The sequence below is a fragment of the Vulpes vulpes genome, chromosome 12 (assembly GCF_048418805.1).
Source record: "Vulpes vulpes isolate BD-2025 chromosome 12, VulVul3, whole genome shotgun sequence".
In the NCBI taxonomy this organism is placed as follows: domain Eukaryota; kingdom Metazoa; phylum Chordata; class Mammalia; order Carnivora; family Canidae; genus Vulpes; species Vulpes vulpes.
The window spans coordinates 39933287-39960923 of NC_132791.1; the positions used below are offsets into that span (position 1 = coordinate 39933287).

Genomic DNA, 27637 nt, shown 5'->3' on the forward strand with positions numbered 1-27637 from the left:
ATTAAGCAGCTGCTCTGCCTCAGAGATGCTCATATTTCCTTTGGTAGACGAAGGGAATTTACTATATGAATGTCTCCAAATTGCTTTAAAATCGTTGGCCTTTGTATCAGCTATTTAGATTCACAGTGGTCTACATAACACATGAAAACCATGTTTCTGGAAGGCCCCAGCAGCCTGGAGGTTACAGATGGGGTTGTGTTAATAGTAATAACCTGCATTTTGCTGAGTCTCATCTTCTGCACTATTGCAGGGCTCCTGACACTGCATGATTCTCCCTGGTTACTTTGTCACAGTCCTTATGCACGGTTTCTTACGGACGTTCTTGTATGCTGCTAGCTGTCCAAGTGCTCTGTCATCCCCTATTTCTTTTCTTTGCCCTTCTCATCTTGGATATTGCCTGTTCATTGTAAGGCTGCACTGTGTGCAGAGATGAATGGAGGAGGCAGCCGGCTGCCTCAGGTGCTTCTGCCAGCTACCCAGTCGCCTGATTCCGCCCCAGGCCCTACTCCTATAAGGGCATGTGGGTAGGCTTTACTGCTCATTCTAGGGAGCCCTCCTTTCAGTGAAGTCTCACTATGCTCCATGAAGGACTGGAACCCAGTTGGACCTACGGGGGTTGCATTTTGTCTAGGGGTGCCAAAGCAGTTCTAACATAGTTCCAGTCCCTTTCATAGTTTCAGCAAAATAACTCTCTCAGGTTTCCTTGTAGATTCATATTCCTCAAACTTGAATTGGAGAAACACCCTGCTACATACTGAATTGCCTTCCCTTTGCCTTTGTGTGACTGCCTGTCTTCCTGCTAGTAGAATTAGCCTGGGGCGGGGGGTGGGGGGGTGGGGTAGGGCTCCTCCCTTCCATGTGATTTGGGCCCTGAGATCCACACACAATTCTGTCTTCTTGCGTATGGAGCCCCAACTACTTACTGGCATGATAAGGAAATGAACTTCAGATGGTATCTACATATTGAAATGTTATTATGTATGACCCATGATTCAATTTATCCAAATATATTGAAATGTTCACTAGTCACTCATTCATCAATTTATTTTACAAATATTTTTGAACTCTGACTCTTTAAACACTTCTAGTTTCTTGGTAGTTACTTAGTGCTAACTGCCTAAAGTTTTACACTAGTACGAAACAAAGTCAGATATAATTTGACTCTAATCATCATTCTTTCCCATTCTACCCAAAAGCCTAAATAAACCCCTCAGTGGATGAGTTCTAGGGAATAACAAGAGTCAGTATAGTTATCCTTAAACCTTAAGCCATCTATACCTACATTGTAATGTAATTACTAAAATGCTTATTTATGACCCTGTTCCAAAAGGTTAAAATTTATAAAATTTTGTTCAGTAAGCATTTATTTAGTAGCTACTGTATATACAGGCGCTGAGTTAGTTAAGGGAGATTCAGAGATTAACAAAACACAGTCCCTCTCCCAAATAAAGGAGCTGATAATCCAATAAGAAACACAAAACTTGAAAACAGATACCTTGGACACTTGAAATGTGTAAAGTGATATAAACTAAGTACAAAGTAGCTGCTCTAAATTCAGAAGAAAGAGATTATTCTGGCTGGCACAGGGATTGGGAGAAGAGGGTGGAGGAACAGGTTAATGAGTGGATGATGGCCGAGTTGGACATTACAGGATGAGAACAGGGCACACAGAGAGCCATCTGATGAGAGGGAGGGAACCGCATGAGAAAGATGGGAGGGCGAGCATTAACAGGGCACATTTGGTGAGGACAAATAGTCTTGTCTGATTGGTTAAATATATGAGCTGCCATCAAGATAAATAAGGTCTTTGTATTTCATGTATTTGCCAAATATAAAATTTTACATTTACTGTATCTGGAATGAAGTATAATTTGTTATACTTAACAAAGATGTGTATTGCTTTTGTTGTTGATTTATATGATGATAACCTACCATGGTTCAGAAAATTGAAAGTATCTCTTCCCCCCCCCCCCCAGCCACACAAAGGGAGTCTTTGTCTTTTTTTGTCTTCTTGGCTTTAAGCAGCTTGTACAGTGTAGGCTACCTAAAAGTTTCTCAGTAATCACTGAGATGAATTCAACGTGGTGAAAAGTTAAGTTGCTTTAGAAGTAGGAGTTTCTTAAAACAAATACAGGTGTATCACATGGGGACATTTTGTCATTATCCTCTTTAAAATGTATATTTTTTTGAAGTAATATGTAACATAATATCTAAATTTTATCACCAGCTGAGATCTGATAATTCCTTCATACTCTTTCTTTTGTTCTGCTTCTAACGAAGGTGAACAGTGGGTACAATACAGTGTTCAGACACGCAATGCCCATCGGTTCACAACAGTGAAGCATATAAGCTTATTGAATGATGTTCTATCTTTTCATGCTACGTCAAAAAGTGTTGTAGTAGCTTTTGTTCTGGTAAAATTTCTAAATAAAGATTTACGAGTAATTTGAGAGTGTCTGGAATCCAGTGTGTGCCTTTCAGTGTGTGGGTGATTTTTGACCCAACTGGCCAGTCCTAACTTATTGGGGACATTTAATCAGTGCCCACTGTGGATTTCATATTTTTATCTCACTTATCATTCATAATAATTTTATTATCTCTGGTTTTTAAATGAGGAATCTGAGACACCCAAGAGTCTAATAACATGACCAGGATTCACACTGATCAAGTGATTGGAAGTCAAATGCCAGCTCCTTGACTTAAGAGCTCTCAGTTGCTAAGCCACCTGTGACTCATATTCTTGCCCCAAATCAAATCCCTTGGTCAACCCTAAAACTTAATGTAAAATCTGCTCCAGTTGCCAGTTCTCTGATTCTAGAGCTTGTTTTCCTGGAAACATGAATTCTGGGGGTTCTCAGGCTTTTCTTACTCTCTTCCTGGGAAGCAGAGAGTAACCATACCCCTCCTGATATTGTGTCCCTCTGTATACCTCCTTCGTATCAGTGAGAAGCTGGGGACGTGACTAGTGTTTGTGGGAGTCCTCATCTCTGATCCTGGACACAGCTTGACCAGATGCCAAACAGCACTGAACTTACTCAGGCTCCAAAACCCACGGTGGGCCACAGTCACTGGGGACCCTGTACTTGGATGTCACACAAGGGTCATGTGGAATTCCTGGAGACCTGGATTTATCACCAGTTACTAGAAAAAGTATGCAGTTCTTGAAATGAAGGGAGTCCAAGAAGTAGTAGTAGCAAGAATAAGCAGGCAGTGAAATCAGGCGAAGTATATTAAAGGTGAATGGAAATAGGTCTATGCAAAGTATTTGCTGTAGGTACAAGTTCTGCTTTTGTGTGATTCATGACCCTGGAACAAGGGGGGAGGGGAGTGCTGGTAACAGCAGCTCGCTTTTCTTTAATCAGGGAAGGATTTGTGAGAGAACAGTGGTTTCAAGAGATCTTTGAAGTAATTCCAACAAGGTTCTAATTGTGGTTGTGGTTTTCCTTTTTCTTTCTTTCTTTTTTTTTTTTTAAATGAGTAGACTTTAGTCTACCAGGTGCTACAGAGCTGAGTGCATTCAGTAAGAACCCCTGAATCTTAATTCTCTGTGCATGGGCTGTGGCAAATAAAACCATACCAGTTTCCCTGTACATTTAGAAAACGGAGAAGAAATTTTCCTAGGAAATGATTTGGCACTTAAACTTCTTACTTTTGTTTAAACAGACCCCGGCTTGCATTCGAAGAGTTTTGCTTTTACTTGTGTTTGTTATAAGCAGACTTGGTTTTTGTTCTAACCTTTGGTTTAAAAACACTTGAACAAATCCTAGCGTTTAATCATTTATTTGCTTCCTGCTTGTGCTGATCTTTTTCCTCTGGATATTTATTTTCAGGTTACCTGGAGGATAGTTTTGTAAAATCTGGAGTCTTCAATGTATCTGAACTCGTGAGGGTATCCAGAAGTAAGTAAATCGTTTTGTTATTATTTAATCATACAGTATGATTTAACATATTTTATATTTTGAACCCTCAATACAGTATTAAGAATAACGACTTACTAGGAAAATTTGAGTTTTAAAATCTCCATCTTTTTGATGAAATCATAAGTGAGTATATTTTGTTGGATTTCCTTAAATGCTTGCATTTAGATCATCAAACTTTTGTAGTACAAAAATAATTTGGGGGTTGTTCTGATTGCTGTGTTATTGGTATTCATTTAATTCGCTGTTCTCTCTGTGACCATAGATGGTCATTTATATCAAAGGAAGTGTGATTAATTAAATGTACTCCATGTTGTTATGATAACCCACATAAGTTTCCTGTAGATAAGTGCTTTTTCATTTTACTAACGTTTTGGTGGGGGCTTGGAGATGTACAGGATATACACACTAACATGCAGAGTGTAGAGGGATGCAGAAATTAACTTTGCAGATTGTAGTTTGGATATAGATAGCAAGCTATTGTGAGCCAAAACAATGTCCAATTGTTTTTAACTGGCCACCTCACCTGAGACACCATTCTTGACAGGCCGGATGAGATTTTTCTCAGGTTAAGTTCACCTGGCCAGCTACCTATAAGCAAGGGAGTAGTTTACTAACTCAAGTCTTTTATGTGTTACTAGTGTATACAAATATACCTGAGATGTAGCTTTCGAGGCATTGATGATGTTAAAGGAGGTGACTCATTTTTTCTTGTTCTCTTTGATTTAGCTTATTTCTGTAACCTTGAAGGCTGTATTTTTACCCGATATTTTGTTAGAGAGCATCACCATTTGGAATGACGTTACTAAGATGATGTAGTGGTACTCTGTCCTCGTTTATGTTGTGTTTTTCATCTGGGTCAAGTTCAGAGATCTTGAACAAGAATTATGATGATCCCAAAAGAATAAAGCAAGTTACTAGGGATAAGTTTAGATAGTGTGTTAGAGTTGTGGTCAGCGAAATAATCCCCCATCCTAGCTGGTGGCTGTGTCTTTCGAACTATAGTTTTCTTAAATAGTTCCTCTTTCTAGGGTGGCCAGTGCAAATAGCATGTATCTCAGGGAGTTGTATACATGAACATTTAAGACCTTTAGTAACTTAATCCTTTGACATATTCTGCAGTAGATAAATGTATGCCCCAAAGTCTTCTGTCATGGATCTGTTTACTTAGGGCAGCACAGGTAACCAAAACCTAATATAATATCCTATATCCCAGCAACTCCAGGGTTCATGTTTGTGGAACAGAAGGATTCTGATGGTTTACTCCACTGACCAAGGCAATGTCTTACTTGTTTTTCCCGATCAATGGTGTGATATGGAAGGCCTCTGACATTTGAAAGTTTTCTGTGTTTATTTTTAATTTGGAAAGGAACGTGCCCGATCCCTCATTACCACTTTCTGGCATCATGTAAGGAAGGGAGAATTTGAAAGTGGGGGTGGTTGTGTGTGTGTGTCAGGGGTGTTTTCCCTATACTGTTCTGCTATAGTTATGAGACATTATTAACATTATTTGTTTAAAGTTGTCTTTTCCTAAGTTTCGTGATATATTTCCTTCTTCTTATGAGAAGGACTGAAGTCATCTATTAGAAAGTATTATCCATTCCTCATTATAGGTAACATCGTGTTAGGCACTATAGAAGGGTACCTACATAGAACATTTAAGAGCCCAGAGTGGGGCAGTCCTGGTGGCTCAGCAGTTTAGTGCCTGCCTTCAGCCCAGGGTGTGATCCTGGAGACCCCGGATCGAGTCCCACGTCAGGCTCCCTGCATGGAGCCTGCTTCTCCCTCTGCATCTCTGCCTCTCTCTATCTCTATCTCTCTGTCTCTCATGAATAAATAAATAAAATCTTTAAAAATAAATAAATAAAAGCCCAGAGTGATATTTTGAAAAATCTGAATATAAACATAAAGGCTTAAATGCCTTTTTAGAACAGTTCAAAAGTGAGGTAAATTTAATATACTGATTTTTTTTTAAGCTTACACTGTCATCTCTTAGAGGTTTTTAAGTTACCTGTTACAACACACATTACTGATCTATAATTAGGATATTGATTATCTATATTCATTCATTAATTTATTCAGCAAACATTTATTTTCTACTCTGTATGTAAATAGGTGTCGCTGAAATGCTTGAGAAGTTATTCTCCTAAGTGTTTTAATATATCCACATCGTAATCTTATTTATACAGATGAACTTGGTTGTTTATGAAATATGGGTTTGCTAAGTAAGCAGAAACTTCAGCACAATCCCGATGCTGTATATCACAAATTCTGACTTCTTGAGGGTTTACAGTATGTTAATGGTTTCTAGCCTCCCGGGTTTGACTAGTATGACCCACTAATGTGTCTGTTGACTTTAGCTAATGAAGCTCCTCAGTTTTAGGATAGTGATCTTTCTGTTGAATGATATTATCTCCATCTTAAAAGTTGATTTAGGATCTGCTTTTGGAGTGACAAGAACAATGAGAGAGATTAAGAATTGGCCTCTAACCCTTGGAATCTGAAGTTCTTTGGAGCTTCATTTCTAAGAGGATATTGGCAGCCTCTTAAACATGATTTGCAACCTTCAGAATTCTTGCAGCTCTCTGGGAGAGGTGATAACGCTGATCTTTGGATTTGATGTAAGTTCTTCCGGAGACTTTTAAGCAGGAGCATCAGCCTGGGACTTGCCAGGCTCACAAACTCTCTTTGTTATTAAATACATTTGGTGAGTGCTGCTTTCATATTTGACCATGTTTATTATTAATCTACTCTTCTTCATGTATTCTCCCATTTAATGTCAGAATGCACACTAAATTTTTGCAATGCTCCTGTATAAACCTGTGGATAAATTATTTTTATTACTGTCTTGCTAGTCGGTAACAATCCTTCTGCAACAAAATTTAGAAAAACAAAATTTCCAAAGATTTTTTAAATTATTATTTTACTATAAATTTCATCTAGTATGTTTATGGCAAAGCAATCTGTGTTGACTATTAAGCCATATGTATGAAATACAAACTGCAGATCTTTGCTTAAATGTTGCATGGCTTAGTAAATTGCAAATACTTTATGTAAGCTATAACTTGTAAGTTTCCTGTTAGTAATTCAGTTCTTTGACTTGTATCCATTACTGTTGTAGGAGACTGGATGGATTACTGACTTTCAGGGAGTCCCTCAAATGCCTCCCTGCTTTCCACATACCCTGCTTTCCAATGTCACATAGAACATGGTTCTAATAATAAACTTTAAAGTATGTGGTTACTGTGGGATTTCTTACCTTGCTTTTTTTTTAACCTCCCGTGTACCTTAAGCCATAATAAACAGTTACAGTTTAGCTGCCCAAAGAATTCAAGCCATTTGGGATAGTGACATCGAATACAAGTATTTTCTGTGTCACATGAAGTTAAAGTGCATTATATAAAAAGAATAGTTTAGCAGCAGGCATAAACTCCAGAAGTTTGGAGCTGAGACTAACCTTGTATATATTGATTTAATTTTTAATAGGAGAAGAAGGATATTCATCATATGTTCTTTGATTACTTATCTGCAGTGACACATGTGCTTCTTAATCATACTTTCTTAAAAATATTTTTAAGTAAATCTTGGCCACCCTGATATTGAAATACAATTTAGCTGACGGCAAACACATGTAGTGAACACATTAAAATTCTGGGTAAGAAAAACTCCCTGAAAATCTGCAGTCTTTTCAGAATCATGTATTCAATTTGAAGCAGTTGGGAGAGAGGAAGAATAAGTAACTATATGTTCTTAGAGTGAATCACAAGGGCTGTAGAGTTTTGTTGCCACAACCCCAGGACACACTTTCTCTTATTAGAGCTTTTGAAGGCCTGACCAAAAAAAAAAAGGGGTGGGGGGGGGGAAGAATTCTTCAGCACTGTCTTTGACACCAACCTGCCTGGTGTCACCTTGCATACTATCTCAGCCTATGACTGCTCTTGTACTAACCTCTGTTGAGAATGACCTCCCCTTGAGACCCTTCTCATTCTCTAGTGCACAGTATGGCTTCTCCACTGAGTTCTTGGATTATTCAAGCCTGCATTGGATTCTTCTTCCATAAAATTCCATAGTATTTATTGGTGATGTCATTCATTTGGGCAGTTTCATTTTAATCTGCATTATGCTGGTACTTCTCTTTTGTCACTAGTGGTTTATTTACCTAGCTTGCTGCCCAATCTGTTTTGTTAAGGACAGGAACTATCTTAGACTATTTTGTATCCCTTGCAGCACCTGCCAGTAATGGACAGGAACAACAACTTGTTGAATGAACAGACTTCCAACAAATAGGTTCATTTATAACTCTTCATGTGATATGAGCTTGTTTTGAACTGTTCACTCTATGCTAACCACTCTAGGCTGCCAGGGAAGAGATACGGGGAAGAACTCAAGGAAAGAAGGAAATTCACCGTTTGTTGAATACCTGTTATGTGCTTGGCATGATGCTGGGCTTTTATCACTCCTTACCTCATTTCATCCTTAAAATAATCATAGGTGGTAGGTGACTAGTATTCTCATTTTATAGTTTGGGAAGCTAAGGCACAGAACTCAGAAGTGGCAGAGGGGGTTCAAACTAAATGGCTACTTTCCAAGACTCTACCATTCTAATACAGCATGCTGTCTCACAGATCTATTCAAGATGTCTAGAAATGAATTTTTAAAATTTGAACAAATGTAACCCATTATACAAAACCAGTACTTATATACAGAAATCTCAGTTCAAAATATATCAGCAAACCCAAAAAGGTTTCTTGATTTACAAAATAATGCTTTAAAGTATATTTATTTTTATTTATTTTTAATAATTTATTTTTAATTTTTTGTGAGTACGTATAAATGATTTTTACAAAGTTGGGCATACAGACTTAAAAAAAAAAAAAAAAAAAAACAGACCGGGATCCCTGGGTGGCGCAGCGGTTTAGCGCCTGCCTTTGGCCCAGGGCGCGATCCTGGAGACCCGGGATCGAATCCCACATCGGGCTCCGGTGCATGGGGCCTGCTTCTCCCTCTGCCTGTCTCTCTCTCTCTCTCTGTGTGTGTGTGTGTGTGACTATCATAAATAAATAAAAATAAATAAATAAATTTAAAAAAAAAACAGACCTAACTATTGAATAAAGCCACACTTAACTATTCATATATAAACACGAGTATGTATTTTTGGGAAAAAACCTTGGCTCTTATTTCACATTTGCCAGTTTTACTTGTGTACCTGCCCTACCATGAGAATTCATTAGATCAAATAATTATTCATATGATTTCTAGTGCAGTCTAACATTAATGTTAATATTGTAATCTGATTATTTAACAGTGATATGGTTTTTGAGAACCATCTAAATACAAAGCACCTTGGTGCTAAGCAATAGGAAACATGTTTCCTCTGACACATCTATAGACTAGTGTGGTGACAGATGTAGTGACAAATAATACAAAGGAGGGAGTGAAGAAGGTTGGAGAGTAGGAATAGGGGAAGTGGCCACCGTGATTATAGTCTGAGTGCCTCAAGTTTCTAGACTCGAACACTGGTGTTGTGAGGAAGCTCTTCAAGTCGTACCCTGGTGGACTGTTGATATTAGAGTCTCAGAGTAAAGAGAATTTGTTGGGAGGCATGGAAAGTATTAGCTTATTACATTCAAATAGAGATAAGTGTAAAAATCATTCCTGATATTTCTTTCTGTTTTATTCCCCAGCACCCATAACCCAGGGAACTGGAGTCAACTTCCCAATTGGAGAAATCCCGAGCCAACCATACTATCATGACATGAACTCGGGGGTCAATCTTCAGAGGTCACTGTCTTCTCCACCAAGCAGGTAACTGAAAGAGGAGCTGTACTTGTTCTCAGTCTATAGGCAGATAAGTAGATAGGTAGACAGGCAGATAGGTAGGTAGTTAAAGAGATCGGGGAAACAAAGCCAAGAATGAAGACTTTTTGCTGATTCTACATCAATTTTTAATCTTACCTGGTTACATTTGTTTTGATATTTGAAAATTAAGTGTAATTGTTCAAAGCAGTAAAAAAAAAATCTTTTGGGTGGGACAAGGGAACTATATTCCCTTCATGTAAAATATATGACTTATTTTATTTGCTCCTATAAAATATTATAATTCTTCAAGTTTACTAAATCTTTTGGGGACTTTAAAAATGATGTTATCATGGCAGAGCGCCTGCCTTTGGCCCAGGGCGCCTGCCTTTGGCCCAGGGCACGACTTATGAAGCCCTGATCTATGACTGATCCATCCTGGTAACTTTTCTCTAATATCACATCCAATCTGGGTATAATGAAACCATGAAAAATAAAATGTGTCATCTGCTTAACCTTAGAAGTAAAAGCCTTATTCTAGGCCACACTTGGCTAATGTCTTCAGAGAATTGGTATTTTAAAAAATAATTTAGTTGATTATCAGTTACCAATGAAAATATTACCTGCTCTGAGATTTGGTTTGACCAGCCTTTGTCGGGAAGAGCTACAGTGAGGTTACTTTACTTTTTAGCTCTCTGTTGACATTCTCACTTTTTTCTCTTGACCTTCTGATTGTAACTTTGAGGCCCACAGAAGTTTAAAAAGAGGTCTCCTATTTAAATGAGGGATAAATAGATTGGAAAGTTGTTATGCATAGGATTTAGTGATAATGCGTTCCACTGCTCTAGAATGCTAGAAAAGGACTGAGTTACTGAGAAGCAAGATGACTAAATATTATAGCTTTATTGTTTTTTTTTGAGTTGGATCTTCTATATAAATGAACATCCATCTCATTTTCAGAACATTACATATACCCATGATCAAATGTAAGAGCGTACATGAATTCCAGAGCAAAACATTTTGCTGTATAATGTCCATTTTTTACGACTAAAAGAATATCTGGGTAATCATTTTCCTATGCTGTTATCAATAATGAAAGTAAATTGCATTTGAATTATGGGGCTATGCACATTTTTATATTAACTAAGTTTAATTTTATATCATTTATGGTCAAACTGCATTTTCATATAGTTAGGTTACATAGCAAGGAATTTGGTTTATTGTCACTCAGATTGTCTGTGACATATTTGGGTCTTAAAAATACTTTCGTTTTTCTCAATTTGAGATGTGAACAGTACGTTTTTATTTGGTCCAGTGGGTCAGTATGTTGTCAACACAGATCTTTCTTCATGGTCATTTGGTTTCAGATACTATGCCATTCAGAATGAGAAAGATTTCAAAAACATTTCTCTATTATTTCCTTATGAAAGAGTTTTCTCTCTCACTTTAAGTCTTTTGTACATATTTACTACTGATTCACAGCTGTGAGAGAATTAGATTAAAGGAGAGTTTTAAAAACTGTATATTCTAACTTTGGATACCATAGGAATAAATTAAAGAACTATTATTTACTCCCACTGTGGTTTTACATGGTCTAAAATTGCTATCATCTGTATCATGTTAATACTCTGGGAGTTGTGAGTCAAATATTAATCACAGGTACATCTGTGAATATGTACACATGCTTCTAGGATTTGGAAACAGTGCAGTAAAAAGAGCACAGTTTTGGAAGTCCAAGTCCTTACTTTGTGGCAGACTGCTTCCACTAGCATGCCCTAGGAAATTCACTGAATTTTTCCAAATTTGTCTCCCCAGTTGTAAAAAAAAAGGGAGAACTGATTTATATATATATCGGACTTATGAAGTCAGTTCCAGCTCTGAAATCCTGTGACATTATGTTTATTATCACTGCATAAAATTAATTCAGAGAGTATCTTTTTTGGTTTTTACCTGTAGAGATATACATAAGATTTTTTTTTCTATAAGATTTTTTAAAAGAAAAAATCCATTTTCATAGTCAGACTTGACTGTTTAATATTAGTGGAAATATATGATAGCAGAATATCATGCAAGATGGCCTGTGCCATGACACAGCTGTTAATTTTTATTTATTTATTTTTGAGAGTCGGCCATGCTGAGGGTTGGGGAGGGAGAGAGAGAATCTTAAGTAGGCTCCACACCCAGCATAGAGCCAAATGCAGGGCTCAATCCCACGACCCTAAGATCATCACCTGAGCCAAAATCAAGAGTTGGATGGACCTTAACCAAATGAGCCACCACGGAGTCCCTAAAATGTGTCATTTTAGAAGTATACTGTTTGGCTTGAATTTGGCAATGACCCATTTTTTATGGTTGATCTTGAAAATAAAAGATCACTAACCTAATTTTTTTGAAAAAATATAAAGAGGAATATATGAAATAATTTATAATCAATAAAGTACTACAAAATTTTTATATTATTAATTATATGGTTATTACCTATAATTACTATTTAATAAGTATCTTCTAATTTGCCAGCCATTAACTAAGAGCTTTACATTTAATCCTCTCAAACACTCCTCTTTGAACTGGTTTTATTATTTCCATTTTACAAATGATTAAACTGAGTTTAGAAAGGTTAAGTAGCTTACTATTAAGAAGTAGTGAGTGGCCTAGTCAAGATTTGATACTAGACTGGTTCTACTCCAAAGCTCACGTTCTACTGCCTTATCTTTGAATTAATGTGAAAGAATTACATTGTTATGGCAAACACAATGCTAATGAATATTATTAGCATTGATAATAATGATAAGAGTCAGGTACAGTCTAAATAATTTTAAAGTAAAAGGTAAATATAATAAACACCATATCTGTTAGGGAGGTACAGGTATGATATGGTGAAATAAGCAATATTATACAATGAGAAGTGTTTGCTACTCCAATTGAAGTCTTGAATAATCTCCATTATTTCAGAAATGATTCTAAGATGCTACTACCTGTGTTATGGAAATTTTCATACTAAGAATCTTTTCAAATGATACACTTTCATCTGCTACAGCCTACTTAGACATCCCATTAACGTAACTGTTGTCATATTTTAACAGCAAAAGACCCAAAACTATATCCATAGATGAAAATATGGAACCAAGTCCTACAGGGGACTTCTACCCATCTCCGAATTCACCAGCTGCTGGCAGTCGAACATGGCATGAAAGAGATCAAGGTAAGCCATAAGGTGATTTCTCTGGGGACAAGTAGGATATCAGTTTATTAGGTTTCATTTAGCCAGAATTTCATAATTGAGTCAATATGGATTATATCATCTTCATAAAATGATCACAGTAAAATTATTTTTAAGATAATGTACTAGTTACATGTCACCAAAGTTGTGAAAATCCCCTATTTTCCATGTTGGACTTTTCCCTCAGACAGAATGAATGATCTTTTAGAATCCCCAATTATATGTGTGACTGGTTTTGATTTGTCTGCATTTGTTGGTTGGATTGAGCAAAACCCCAAGTTCTGATCCAGTTGGATCATTTGCTACTCTGTATCGGCTATTTCAGGGAGGAGCCACACTTCCAGAAGGTTTCAGGTGCCTGTTACTGAACGTACCCATTTAAAGGAAGTCATAATTCCTTTTGGAATTAGGTACAGCATAAACAGTAAATATAACTGTAATGTAAGAAACTTTGTGTCTGAGTCAATCTAGTTGTTCCTTCTGGAGGAGACTATAACCCAGTTGTGGGGCAGCTTTGGGGGAAAATATGACTTCTTAGGTATTATTTGGCTCTCTAAATTCAGACTTAGCCCTTTTTCTTTTTTAAAGTTTATTGGGTTAAATCTATTTCACCATATATCCTCATGCCTTTTTGCCACAATTGGCAGAAGACTGTTAAGCATGGAAACTAAAAAAAAAAAAAATGAACTAACTGCAATGTCTAATTGGTATGTATGTGTGCATATGTGATGTATATCAGCAGCATATAAAATAATTGAAAATTATCTTTAAATCAAATTTTACATTTAACTAAAATGTAAAAGAAAAATCTCTTTATCAATGGTTTTTAGCCTGTGATTTGAGTTTATGTATCTGAGGCTGGGGAGCTGTATACTAGATTATCTCAAGAGGCAAATAACTCTGAAGTGTAGAAGTTAAAGCCAAATCATTTCCTTATTCAGGACTTATTTGCGGCTCCATAGTTTTATGCAGAGTGCCATAGGATTTAAAGAATAGTGAAGGGGGCACCTGGGTTGTTCAGTCGGTTAAGCAGCTGACTCTTGATCTCAGCTCAGGTCTTGATCTCAGGGTTGTAAGTTGAAGCCCTGTGTTGGGCTCCATGCTACATGTGGTGCCTACTTAAAAAAAACTATTCCACTGGAAAAAAAATATAGTGAAAAATCTTCATGGAGGAATTGGACTTTGAGTCAGGTGGGTCTCCTTTAGCATGTTGAGATTTTTAACTGGTAAAGAAGGGAGCAGATTTGCCAGAGAGAAAAACCATGGCCAAACGCTGTGTAAGAAGAAGTTTCAGAATGGCCATATTGTACTGTGCGGCTGGACACTGTACGTATAAGGAAGTAAAGAGAGGTCATGGGTCATGTTACAGAAGGATCTGAAAATCAGCTGGAGAGTTTTGGCTCTGAGATGACCTCCCCTTGCCCCTTCCAAGTCTTCTTCAGATAGTAGACAAAATCTGTAAAACATCAGACCATTATATTACTCCTGTACTTAAATCTCTCAGTAACTTGCCACTCCTTTTAGGAGAAAAAATCAGAATCCCTTCATATGTTCCTTGCTACTGCTTCTTGCACCTTAGCTTACTCCTTTGTTAATATTTGGGAAGGCAAAATCCAAGACCTTCCTCTAAGTCACGCCCTCTAGAATTCTCTTCTTCTGACTTGTCATCTCGCAAATTTGGGGCATCTTTCAAATCCCAGCCTAAATTGAGGAATTTCAATCTAAGTTTGGTCTTCTATTTTTCTTTCCTGACACCTAGCATTGTTCCTTCATGGTTCTCTTAATAGGTAGTTACATACTTGTTTGTGAGATTCATTGTCTAAATCTGTCTGTACTGTGAGGCCAGGGACCTTATCTTTTTTGGCTATGTTATGTAACCAGCACCTGGGTGCATAGTAGGGGCACAAAAGATATTTGTTGGACAAATGAAACATTGATAGGCAGAACATCAGTCTCATTAGTGAAGGCAAGAAATAATAGGCAGGAACTTTCACCAGACTTGCAGAAGTAAGAATAAAAACAAAACTCTCAACCCTTTATATTTTATTGCTTGTTTAACTGGCATTGTCAGTTTGTTTTAAACAAAGCCATATTTGCCTCTTCAGAAAATTATTCTGGAAAAGATTCTAATGGTAATAATAATAACATTGTGAATGTGTGGGAATGGGTGTGTTGTTCAGAAGTGTAGGTGTTCTTTATTATAAAGAGTGTCACTTTGTAAGAATTGATTCCTCTTCCAGCCTATTGAATAAAGCCAATCTCAAATCATATTATAAAACATTTTTGAAAAGTAGAAGGGAAACTGTCATTCTTTCGCTTTGTTAAATCATTGTATTGTCTTGGTGATTTTCTTTTGTCAAGATGACTAGAATTACTAGAGAAGTCTGTAAGGGCATATTTTATTAAGCATAAGGAAGAATGATCTGTTCTCAAGTATGCTTAAAAAAACTCTGTCACTTTAATTCTGAAGACCCTGAAGACTTTGTAATATGCACAATAAGCCATTGTGGGAAGAAGTCTTGAACTACAATAAAAAAAAAATGAGGGCAGTACAGTACTATCTTTATAAATTTGCTAAGCCAGATGCAGTCCTTTTGTTCTTAGAAAATTGCTTTTTTAAAATTTAAAAAAAATAAAATGCCCCATGGTTGTTCTTGTCCATCTTTAAATGTTCTCCAGACACACTTCCCTGTCCTGAAGATGCTATTCTAAGGGACATATTGAGTACCACTCAATATTTGTAATGGCTTTAGTACATGTCTTATGCTTGTTTCTCCCACAAAGCCCTGCACTAATTGCTAATCAATAACTACTTATTGGTTGATTAAAGTATGCTTGTGTTTATAATTGGCAGAAATGTTTGAAATTTACCATTAATTATTTCCTGGGTATGCTGTTAGTGTTAACTTTGCATTAAAATCTACTCTTGCCATAGCCCTTAGCAATATTGATTTTTGAAATAGAAGAATCAAAGGGAACAAAATTATGGACAATATGTGACATTCTACTTTCCCTTATAATCTGAAACACCAATCTAAATCATTGAGAGTTTTTCCAAGTATGCCAAAAAAAAAAAAAAAAAAGAATGTAAGATAGCCAAATTAGTGTACTCACATTATTTTAAAAAGACATTAGGCAAATTTTTAATGTAAAATCTAGGTTCATATAGTGACAAATATTTATGTACCTTTTAATAATTTAATGGAAAAAGTATTTTTATTTTAGGGTAAAATAAACATAAACATAATTAGTTATATTTATATGTTTGAGGGTTTGATTTTTTTTCATAACACATAAAAGTTACAATGTCCCAGTCATAAAAGAATTACAATTTTTAATTCTGCAAAATAGAAACATGAACATTTTAAGACTGAGCATTATGTAATAGCATTAAACATTTGGTATGAATCTATTATAATTTGCCTACATTTCTCTTGATGTATAGTGAAGGAAATCAAATTTACCATCATCTACATTATGTAATACTCATATTTTCATTTGTGTTGTTTTACACATCAAAAATGGAAGAAAACTGGCCACTAACAAAGGGCTACACAGCCACTATTATATTCCTTTCCTAGATTCTAGAATATTTTTTCCTCCTTAATCTTTTCTAGGAATTTCCCAGTTGTGACTTTTTCTACTTCTATTGAAAACTTGGATTTTTTTGGATAAATCCATAATTTTCAATTTTAATGGTTACATTAATAGAACTAGATGAGGGACGCCTGGGTGGTTCAGAGGTTGAGTGTCTGCCTTTGGCTCAGGTCGTATCTGGGTCCCCATGGGAGCCTGCTTCTCCCTCTGCCTGTGTCTCTGCCTCTCTCTCTGTGTCTCTCATGAGTGAATAAATAAAATCTTTTAAAAACTTTTAAAAATAGAACCAGATGATCTTATTAATGTGCATGCTGACAACTGCCTTTATTCTAGTACCACAGAAAAAATGCCATCTGAGATCTTGTGTACCTTAAGTGACCTGAGGCAATTCAGAAACTCAATTCCCAGTTGATGTACTTGAAATCGTTAGATTGCTTCTTTGTAACTTCTGAAAAAATAGGAAAAAGAAGCGATAGGTCTTGTTTTTTTCTTCTAATTCCAGTTACTTTTGTGGGACTAAATTTTGTATGTTAATGCCTAGGAATTTAACAGACTGACAAATGGTGTGCTTGGACCTTCAAAACAATGATTTATCAATATCACTCTGCCACTGCCATTCTAATACTGCTGATTCATCTAGGCCTGCATCTAAGGCTCCTGAAACACTATTTAATAGACATTTATGATACAGTAAATATATTTATAATATACAGCTGGGCTTTCTAAATGGAAAATTTAACAGCTTCTCAGTCTGATGAGTATTTAAGCAACTTATAATCTTAGTTTTATAAAATGTAAATTCTAAAAGATTTTGTATGCAGTAAAATTTTATTAATTACTACACATTTTGGATTTGAGATAATTGGATTCAGTTAAAATTTATCAGATGCCTATTATTTGCCAGGAAGTTTTCTAGGTATTGGGCACATAAATATGAATAAATTAAATTTCCAGCTCCTGACCTGCTGAGCAGAAAAAGAATTTTTTACTATTTATGAAGAAAGGTTATTCACAGAGAATAAATCATGTAAACTGGACTAGGAGGGGACTCTCTCCATGCCTAAGAACTAGCTTACTTTTAAGCAGTATGAGAAGTAAATCTTTTTGCAAAAATCAATGCATTGGTACTTGAGTACAAACTAGCACTACTTAGTGGTGTATTGGTATGTAATTACAATTTTAAGGGTAGTTTAAAAATGCATACTGGACTCTCAAATAGGCAATATTTAGGCATCATATTCTGGTTGCTATGAGTACTAGGAAATAACACTAATTTTTTAAAAAAAATTTACAGTTCTGTCACATAAATAACTCTTTGAGTTAGTCTTTTGAAATTTTAATAGATTTCTGAGCCCTAGAGATTTCTTTCTAATAATTTTTCAAACATTCTCATTAGTAATCTAGTTTTAAATGTTGTGCTAAATGTCAGTTTGTACTTCATACAGTTCTATGAGGATATAGTATTAAATATCTAATGAATTAAACCAAAATTCTCCAGGGAACGTGGGCTGGACAATAATAATACCAGCCTAGCATCATGAATTCAACCGGGCACAGGAAATACAGTGATAGAACCAGAATCAGAGACCAGCATTTCTTAGTGTGAGCTTAAGGGATGTTAATAGACACACCGGATACAAGAGCATTCAACTGGGTTTGGAAAATTCTATTTTAACAAAAATATAAACTTTTAAAACTCATGATTGAATTTGTATAATGTTTAATATAACTGCTGGGTGCTATCAACATGACTATCCATGAGTGGATATTGACTGTGTTTAAGTTTTTGACTTTAAGATATTTCTTTTTTCCATTCTAGAATCTATAGGAAGGAAAATCCCTAGGTTCCAATTTGGAAAATGGTACTCTAGCCCAAACTACAATCCAACAAATGATATAATCTGAAGATGTCTGTAGAAATATGGGAGCCTTTTACAAATAGTTGAATAACTACTGTCTGGGAGTCATTAACATTAAATGAAGTCCTAGAAAATGGCAAGGCAAATGCTTAGTAATCTTCCTGGAAGAATTTTTAAGCTCCCTTTGGGAACCAGAGAGAACACCAACAATTCCTTACATTCTTATGATTTGTATCACAGGGATTAAATGTCAGATGTTCAAATATCAAATTTTGAGCCAGACAAAATCAGAGATACAAGTGCTTTTGATGAATAAATGTGAAGAAATGGTTTGGATTTAATGTTCAAGCACAATTTTTAAATTTGGGTTTTATGTTGTTTGTTTAGCTTATTATTGAAACTATCAAAAGTGAACAATGTATATAGTTCTGCCAAACTTTCCATGACCCTCTCTATGTATCATGATGCCATTAGAGAGCAAACCCCAGGGATGCCTTTGTTATGGAGTATTTCATTTTCTCTAGCTACACTGCTGTAGTTGAAAAATCCCAACATAAGCATCTTTCAAACAGAAAGGAAAACAATAAATTATTGGTGAAAACTTTTGTCAGAATCCCTCACACTGCCTACTAATTAACAGAAGCTTGTGCTCCTTTCACGTGTTTTAACCAGGAAGAGCATTTTGGATGGGGCAAAGCTGGGTACATGTTAGAAGGACCAATACTACTTAGTAGGGGAAAGCTATATTCATATTTCTCTGCTCTGGAGACTTAACGATTTGAAAGTGTAGCATTTTGCAGAAAAACCACAATGGATAATTAGTTTGAAAAAAATAACAGCTTGTTATTTAATGCTGCGTCTCTAGATTGATAGAACACAGCCTAAAATAGGAAAGTGGAAAACCCATGGGAGACAGTGTACTTCAGTATAATAGCGTGCCATGCAAAGTTTCTTGGAGTGGTAAAATATTTTATTTCAAATTCTTTTCCACGTTAATGTCATGTTTATTTTGAAGTAGTTTAGAAAGCCAGTTTCTTTTGAGTTACTCTATTACAAATATTGTATATAGTAAGAGATTGATTTTTCAGAGATGGAACAGATTATTAGAACCTTTAGCAAGATGTGGTTCCAGCTCCTTAATTTTATACAGCTAAACAATCTAAGGATCAGTGAGGGGCTGTCTTGTCCAGAGTGTCCAGATAATGAATAGCAGAGCTGAGGTCTTCTTTTTTAAAGGCTAACGTTTTTCCCTGTTACCCTGCAACCCATCTAGAGAATAAATATGTAACTTACCTTACTAAATATGTAACTTACCTAAATATAGGGAGAAACATAGAAATAGGAAAATTTGAATACTGCTTAACATGGCTTGGCAGATGGACAGTTTTCCTGTGGAGTTTCATGAGACTGTTAGAGCTTGTGGAACTAAAATGGGAGAGTAATTTATGAGCTTTCGGGGTTCTGGAGGAATTGTCAAAACAAAATTTTGAGACAGTAAAATATATATATGCTTTTAAAAAACAACTCTTAATATTAGTATCATGATTAAACGTTTTTGAACTAAAAAAAATTGAAACTATGAGTGCTTGTGGTAGAGAACTGTGGAGAAGAGCTTTGGATTGAATGTTTAAGCATACTGTTTTAAAAGCTTTTTTGTAATGGAAAATGTGAAAGCAGAGAGCATTGTAAAGTGAACTTCCATGTGCCCAGCTTTAAACTGTTATCAACATTTTGCCAATCTTATTGCATTTACTATCTCTCAGTTTTTTGGAGTTTTCTTCAAAGTATATACCAGACATTATGTCATTTTACTTATTATAAATACCTCTAAGTATTTCTAATAGATAGTGACTCTTATTTTTAACACAATTCCAATACTATTATCAATGTAATAAATATAACAGTAATTCCTTAATACTACCTAATATATACTTCATGTCCAAATTCCTCAGAATATGTTATAGGTAGTTTTATTTAAATGAGGATCCAAAATTGTCCATTTACCATATTTGTATTTTCAGCCTTTTTTAACCTATAATACTTACATTAACTATTTTTAAAAATATTTTATTTATTTATGTTTGTTTATTTATTTATTTATTTATTTATTTATTTATTTATTTATTCATGAGAGACACACATAAAGAGGCAGAGATATAGGCAGAAGGAGAAGCAGGCTCCCCACGGGGAACCTGATGTGGGACTCAATCCCAGGACCCTGGGATCATGACCTGAGCTAAAGGCAGACGCTCAACCATTGAGCCACTCAGATGCTCCTCTTTATTAACTATTTTTATACTAACTCCTTTTTCTGTGTTATTTATTTGTTGAAGGAACTACAGAAACTTAAAATTTTTGTTCAATAAATACATATAAATGAAGAAAACCAGATTCCCCTGCCATTTGTGGCTGCCGTTTATTGAGCACTTACTACCCTTGAGGGCTGGGCGAAGACTTTATATATATTTTGCTTTTCACCCTATTAAAAGTGAAGCCATTTTACAGTTCATTAAACTAATCATTACAGTGATTAAGAAATTTGACATAAATCACAGAGATGATAAGTAGCAGAGGTAGAATGGGCACCCTTGTTCATTTAGCTGTAGAGCCCTACTCCACACACTGCCTTCCAAACAAGTTTTTGGGATGTGTTGCAAACTAGTTACAAAACCTCTATTATGTTTTTTTTTCTCTCACAAATGAAACTTAAATACAGGTAAATGCACATAATATTAGAAGGGTTCATGGACTCCAGGGATTCATGAGTGCAATCCTTGGACTGGACTCATGTGAAGAATCTCATTTCCATTTAATACTAAGGTGTTGTTAATAAATAATCCTAAAGCCTTGGGGTGTCTGGCTGGCTCAGTTGATAAAGCACATGACTGTTGATCTGGAGTCATGAGTTCAATCCCCATGCTGGGACTAGAGATTATGTGTACTTAAAAAAAAAAAGTAGGGCAGCCCTGTTGGCTCAGCGGTTTAGCGCCACCTTCAGCCCAGGGCGTGATCCTGGAGACCTGGGATCCAGTCCCACATCGGGTTCCCTGCATGGAGCCTGCTTCTCCCTCTGCCTGTGTCTCTGCCTCTCTCTCTCTCTCTCTCTCTCTCTCTCTCTCTCTTTCTGTGTGTGTGTGTGTGTGTGTGTGAGTCTCACATGAATAAATAAATAAAATCTTTAAAAATAAGAATAAAAAAGTATAAAAATAAATAAATAAATAAATAAATAAATAAATAAATAAATAATCCTAAAGTCTAGACTATCATACGTGTACACACACACATACATGTACATATATTAGTTCTGTTTCAATTTTTTGCCTCATGCTTAGAGCACTATAATAGTGATCAGGAAACTCCCAAGTACTAGTGTGGACTTAGACAAATCACTTAATTATTTTTCCATAATAGTGATCAGGAAACTCCCAAGTACTAGTGTGGCCTTAGACAAATCACTTAATTTCAGTAAATGTTGAGTTTTCTCATCTGTAAAATAATAGAATTGAATACTAAGGTCCCTTCGTGTCCAACATTCTAGATTTTGAATTAATTGGAATAAAATAATTTTTAGATCTTCAGTACTTGAGTCTTTAAGCTTTCGTTAACATGGATCATTTTGAAAATTTAGAAAGTTTTCCGATTCCTAAATTTTTTAAAAAGTGTTTATTTTAAATACTCTTCTTGAATAAAGCAATAATTGGGCTGTTTATATGCTTGGAGGCACCATATGTTTTGCCTTATAGCTGAGGAATGTGCAGCTCTTACAAATACATGTCCTGTCCTGCGCCATCCTGGTACAACAAATGATTGATAGAGATTGAGTTATTATAACAGAACCTTGTTATGGGATCAGTGTCTCCTACTTTGAAAATAAATGACTCAGCCAGACGGCAACATTTATTTTCTCTAAATGACTAGGGATGTAGCAATAGGAGACCATTATCCTGTGACAATATTCTGTTTCATTGACATTATCTCACAAATGTAATTGGTCCATTACTAAATAGAGGTTTTGTTACTGATCAATTTCACGTGATTTCTAAAACCATTAGGATAATAAATATGCCATCATAGTAATTTCATTGACAGAATGTTCTTTTTTTCTTCTTTACATTTGTTAGAGGAAAAATATAGATTTAGGTTGAACTTAAACACTACAATTTATACTGGTTTTGACTACTTTTCCATTAAGAGAAATAGAATATTGTGCAGAGTAATCATATTTGCATTGAGCTGCTGAACTAACGACCTTAACATTTTCATGATTTTTTTTCTCTACCACACTAAACCACATCAAATCATAATTGTTCCTAAGCAATTAGTTTACTACCTCAATTTAATGATTTTATTTGAAATAAGTTCCAGATCATTTCTAGGACTTTCCTGTAAATCCACTAAAGTAACACATCAGTTAAATCAACCCTAACCATTACCAGCAAGGATAATAACAGCATTAGTAACAACAGAAACCTTGAGATGTCTTGTAGCATAAATGTTTCTAAATGCATGGCTTTTCCCCAAATGTTCTCCTCTGAAATCTCATCTGTAATCTTGTTAAATTAGAACTCTTCCAGTATCTTTCTGACTTTTACAGTTAAGGTTACGGTATTGATTTTATTTTATAGTCCATGGCTCTCAGATGCTTAACACTAATAAGCCTCTATAGCCAAGAGGTTTTCCCCAGAGGCATGGTGAATAGCAGCTATTTACCTATGCCAATACTTAATAAGGGACTAAAATATACTCCAAATCCTGCATAATTGTGTGGTGTTTTTCTCCTTTCAAATGAGGTTTTCTGACATTACTCAAGACACTTTGTCATTGTCTGTCTGTTAAAATGAAATTGCCTAATGGACAAAAGCATTTTGAAGTATTTTTAAAAAGCAGTTTTCATTTTTCATTATTTATTCTTTTAGCACTGTTCTTCTTTATTTAAAGGGTTTTTTTTTTTCTTTTTCTTTTTTTAATGTCTCAGGAAGGTGTTTGTGAGCTTCAAAGGGGTTTAAGCTTTAACTTTGTATTGGGTGTAGGTGTAGCCTGGAGACTTTTTTTTAATAGAGATGTGATAAATGGAGACTTGTAGTAGCATGCAGCTTACCGTATTTGGATTGAAATATACAATAGAGAGAGGCTTAAACTATCACAAATGTTTTAAATTGCTGGAGAATACAGTAATATGCACAAGTGTAGTTAAGATTAAATAACTCAGTGATTAAAGTAAGAATTTTCATTTATTTAACATGAAGGCTACCATATTTTCTCCTTTAAAAAAAGAACTGATTTCATTTAAAAAGATTGAAAAATTTAATTGAAGATGCTATCTTATCTCTTCTTAACGTAGCTTGCCGTTTTCCAGAGTTATTTTCGAGTGTGATAAATGTAAATATATATATATATATATGGAGATACTTTCTTAACATGGCAGCTAATTATTTTTTTGAATCATCTGGCATCATCATGAAACTACTGTAGTGGGATTAAGTCCATATGTCTTGTCATAACATTCAGAGCTTTTTGTTAACTTGGAGTGTGTGGGAAAGGCTTATTCACATTTGCCACACAATCATAAAATTTTACATCTAGAAGAGTCTTTAGAAACAGATATTCAGATATTCTCTTTTCTTCACTTGTATTCTCAAAAATACATTGTTTTGCCTTTAGCCAACTAAACTGTAAATGTTAAAGGTAAGCATTTCGTTGTATATTTTTGCAACATCCAATACCTTAGACGACCAATGAGTTATTTCCTTACTTTAAAAAGGAAATAACTAGAGGTGCCTGGGTGGCTCAGTCAGTTGAGCATCTCCCTTTGACCCAGGTCTTGATCCTGGGATCAAGCCCCAAGTCAGGCTCCCTGCTCAATGAGGATTTTGCTTCTCCCTCTCCTTCTGCTCCATCCCCACTCGTGCTCCTTCTCTCTCTCAAATATACAAATAAAAATCTTTTTTAAAAAGAAGGGAAATAACTAGTAACATAACAAGATCCAATATTGTCTACCCATTTGTAATGCTCTGTGGAGTCACAGGCAGTATTTTTCCCCAAAAATATATTTTTTACCTTTATTTTTTTATTATAATAAAAATCACTTGTGGGTGTTTTAGAAAAAACAACTGTCAAGTATAAAAAGAAAATAAAACTCACCTATAATCCTATCACATAGATTTTTATAATATAACTATATTTTACCATGTCATTCAATTTCTACTTTATGATGACTGCATAATATGCCACCCCTAGTAGTATAGGCATACTACGAATTTTTTTTAAAGATTTTATTTATTTATTCATGAGAGACACAGAGAGAGAGAGAGGCAGAGACACAGGCAGACGGAGAAGCAGGCTCCATGCAGGGAGCCCTATGTGGGACTCGATCCCGGGTCTCCAGGATCACACCTTAGGCCTAAGGCAGGTGCTAAACCACTGAGCCACACAGGGATCCTCCACATTTTTAAATGTCTACTTTGTTTATTGACGTGTAAGTAGTTTGCAAGTCTTTATATTATAAAGACACAGTGATCATCACCGTATAGAGATCTTTGTGCTTAAATCTGATTATTGTGTTCTTGTATAGTTCTAGTTACTGTTTCCAAACATAGCATAGTCCCTGGCACCATGTCACCAAGTAGATAGTTGATGAAATTTTGTTAAAGGAATAAATATACGGTTACTGTAGAATTACTGAGTTAAATATTGTACATTTCTAAGGCTTTTGAAAGATATTGGTATAGAATCTAGGAAGGTCTTATGAATTTACGTTCTCGCTAGTGGTGCCTGAGTGGTTTAATTCCACTGTCGTATCCATAGCATTTAAACGTAGCACATGGCTCTAGAAGCAATATTTATATATTTATTTATTTATTCATCTATCTATCTATCTATCTATCTATCCATCTATCTATTTTTAAGTAATGCAGCCCAGTGCAGGACTTGAACTCATGACCCTGAGATCATGACCTGAGCTGAGCTCAAGAATAAGTCACTTAACCGAATGAGACACTCAGACACCACCCCGTAAGCAATTTTTAAACATGTCCTATGAATATTTTTAAAGAACAATGTCTCCATGGCTTTTTTACTTTACCCATACACCTCTTTTTCATCATTTATATTTAATTGAAACCATTGTGCATCGCATCACGTTCTCCTGTGAGCCACGTTAGCTCCATTTTTTCTTGGGGGGTGGGGTGGGCAGAAGAGGGAAATAGAGACACAGTACCTACCTCAGTGGTTGTGTCTTTCATGGCAAAGGTATAGCCAACAGGCTCTGCAGCAGGACACACTCCCTCAGGGCACTTCCCAGCCATCACTCCTTTATCTATGGGTAGAACTTGGTAAGGCACAGATCCCCTTGGTTCCCCACAGGAAAACAATTGAAATAAATACATCAGAGCTTAGGGCTGGAATGTCCTAGGCTTGATAATTGCAGTATTTTACATAACGTTTATATGGTTATAAATAACCTTTAAACTTCCTTCTCCTACTCCTGATTTACCCCCAGGCCAGAACAGAGGAAGAGAATCCTTGGTTTCTGTGAGCACTCAGTTGGCAGAGTTGTGTTCCTTGCCTTCTCTTTGTCTTCTGGGCACCGAGCCCAAGCTGTTTCCTTCTTTCAGGACTGACTCTGGATTTATGGCCTGACATAAAAGTATCAGATTTCTAGCTCCTGAACTCGTCCCACACCCTAGATGTGGTGGCCTCTCATTTATTACAAACCAACATTATTATTTTATGCAGATTGTTGTTTCTCACGTTGTCTTCCAGCTGCCACCGCGGTACATTAATGGACAGCAGAGATTCCCGTTGAGCTGAAGTTCATTTTCCACTCTCCGTGTTTTGTGTTGCTTGACAGAGGTTCAGCAGAGTGAGGGATGTGTTGACCACCCTTGCCTTATCCCACCGTGAATGTGGTCTCCCGCTCTGAGATTTCCTATGTCCAGGGTTTTTGTAAATTTCTAAAACTAGGGAAAAAAAATACATGAAAGTCAAAAAAAAATAAGGAAGCCTAGAAAGCTATGAGAGGTATTGCCTTGGCAAGAGTTGTCAGTATAACATAATCTTGTCAAATCTGAGTCACGGAACTATCAAAACCAAGTTGTTCCACTTATGCACTTTCCTTGTTTGGTCTCTGTCACACTCATCCCAAAGGGTCAGGGGTAACAGAGGCCTCCCTATTGCGGTTTTCATTGCACCTTGAGTTTTCTTCTGAAAAAAAAAAAAACAAAAAACGGGCAGCTCAGATGGTGTTAAGCATATGCCTTCAGCTCAGGTTATGATCCCATGGTTCTGGGATGGAACCCCACATTGGGCTCCCTGCTCAGTGAAGAGTGAGCTTCTCCCTCTGCCCCTCCTCCCTGCTCATGCTCGCTCTCTCTCAAATAAATACAATCTTTAAAAAAAAAATCCTGTAACATCTGTTCAGCAGCTTGATAATATAAAAAATAAAGAAGGCATTTTTAACAATGATGGTAGCTCCTTAAGCAATTCATAATAAAACATACCTTAACTTAAATACTGGAAACCAAGAGAAGCCAGCAAATGATGACTTGAACCTAGAGGGTTCATTTGGACTTGTTTCCAAGCATGGTGCATAAATAAGAAAGACAACTTAGGAATATGGAAAAGGATTGCACTGTTAAAATATTTTGAGACTGTTTCTTTGTTAACTAGATAGAACTATGTTTTTCCAAATTATAGGAATGACACAGTTAATATATTTTAATGTTATATCATGCTGAAATTAATAGCATCTAGAACACTTCTTTGCTCTTACATAATTGATTTGAAATAGTTGTAAACTGTAAGGGTCATTATAGGGAAGAAGAATAGATTTTTTTTTTAAGAAAATGATGTGTTTTTTATGTAGGTGATAGAAATTCAATTTGTAAACTTAATCTATCCAAGCATATTGGAAAAGTTAACATATTGCTCTACTATATGTAAAAAAGGAGCAGGTGTCCCAGACAGACAGGTGTTAAGGTGGCTGTTTGAGCTTGCCCTAGATCACTAGTTGACTTCAGTGAAGTTCTACTAACAGGTGGCTAACTGATTGGAGTGCCATGTGACATTTATCCCGGGAGCAACTTGGATGACAGGCTGCTACAGACTGAGGAAGGGGTCTTTGCTTTGATGAAGAAATTGCCAAAACTCATGTCTCATTAGTGTTTCCTAAGGTTCTTTGGAAGTGAACAACAGTTTAATTAAGGGCTGACGTAAACACGTTTCTGCACACTTTCCCTGCAGCATTTTAT

At 35.9% G+C, this 27637-nt stretch overlaps 1 protein-coding gene across 18 annotated transcripts in view; it reads left to right on the forward strand.

Annotated features, from left to right (window-relative positions):
• The window catches only part of NFIB (nuclear factor I B), a 438092-nt gene that overhangs the window by 362520 nt on the left and 47935 nt on the right, over positions 1-27637 (forward strand). For all 18 annotated transcript variants that reach the window (XM_072728257.1, XM_072728256.1, XM_072728261.1 and 15 more), the window contains exons 4-6: positions 3831-3899; positions 9602-9722; positions 12797-12915. In XM_072728257.1, the coding sequence (XP_072584358.1) occupies positions 3831-3899; positions 9602-9722; positions 12797-12915 (309 nt within the window). The remainder of the gene's footprint in view (positions 1-3830; positions 3900-9601; positions 9723-12796; positions 12916-27637) is intronic.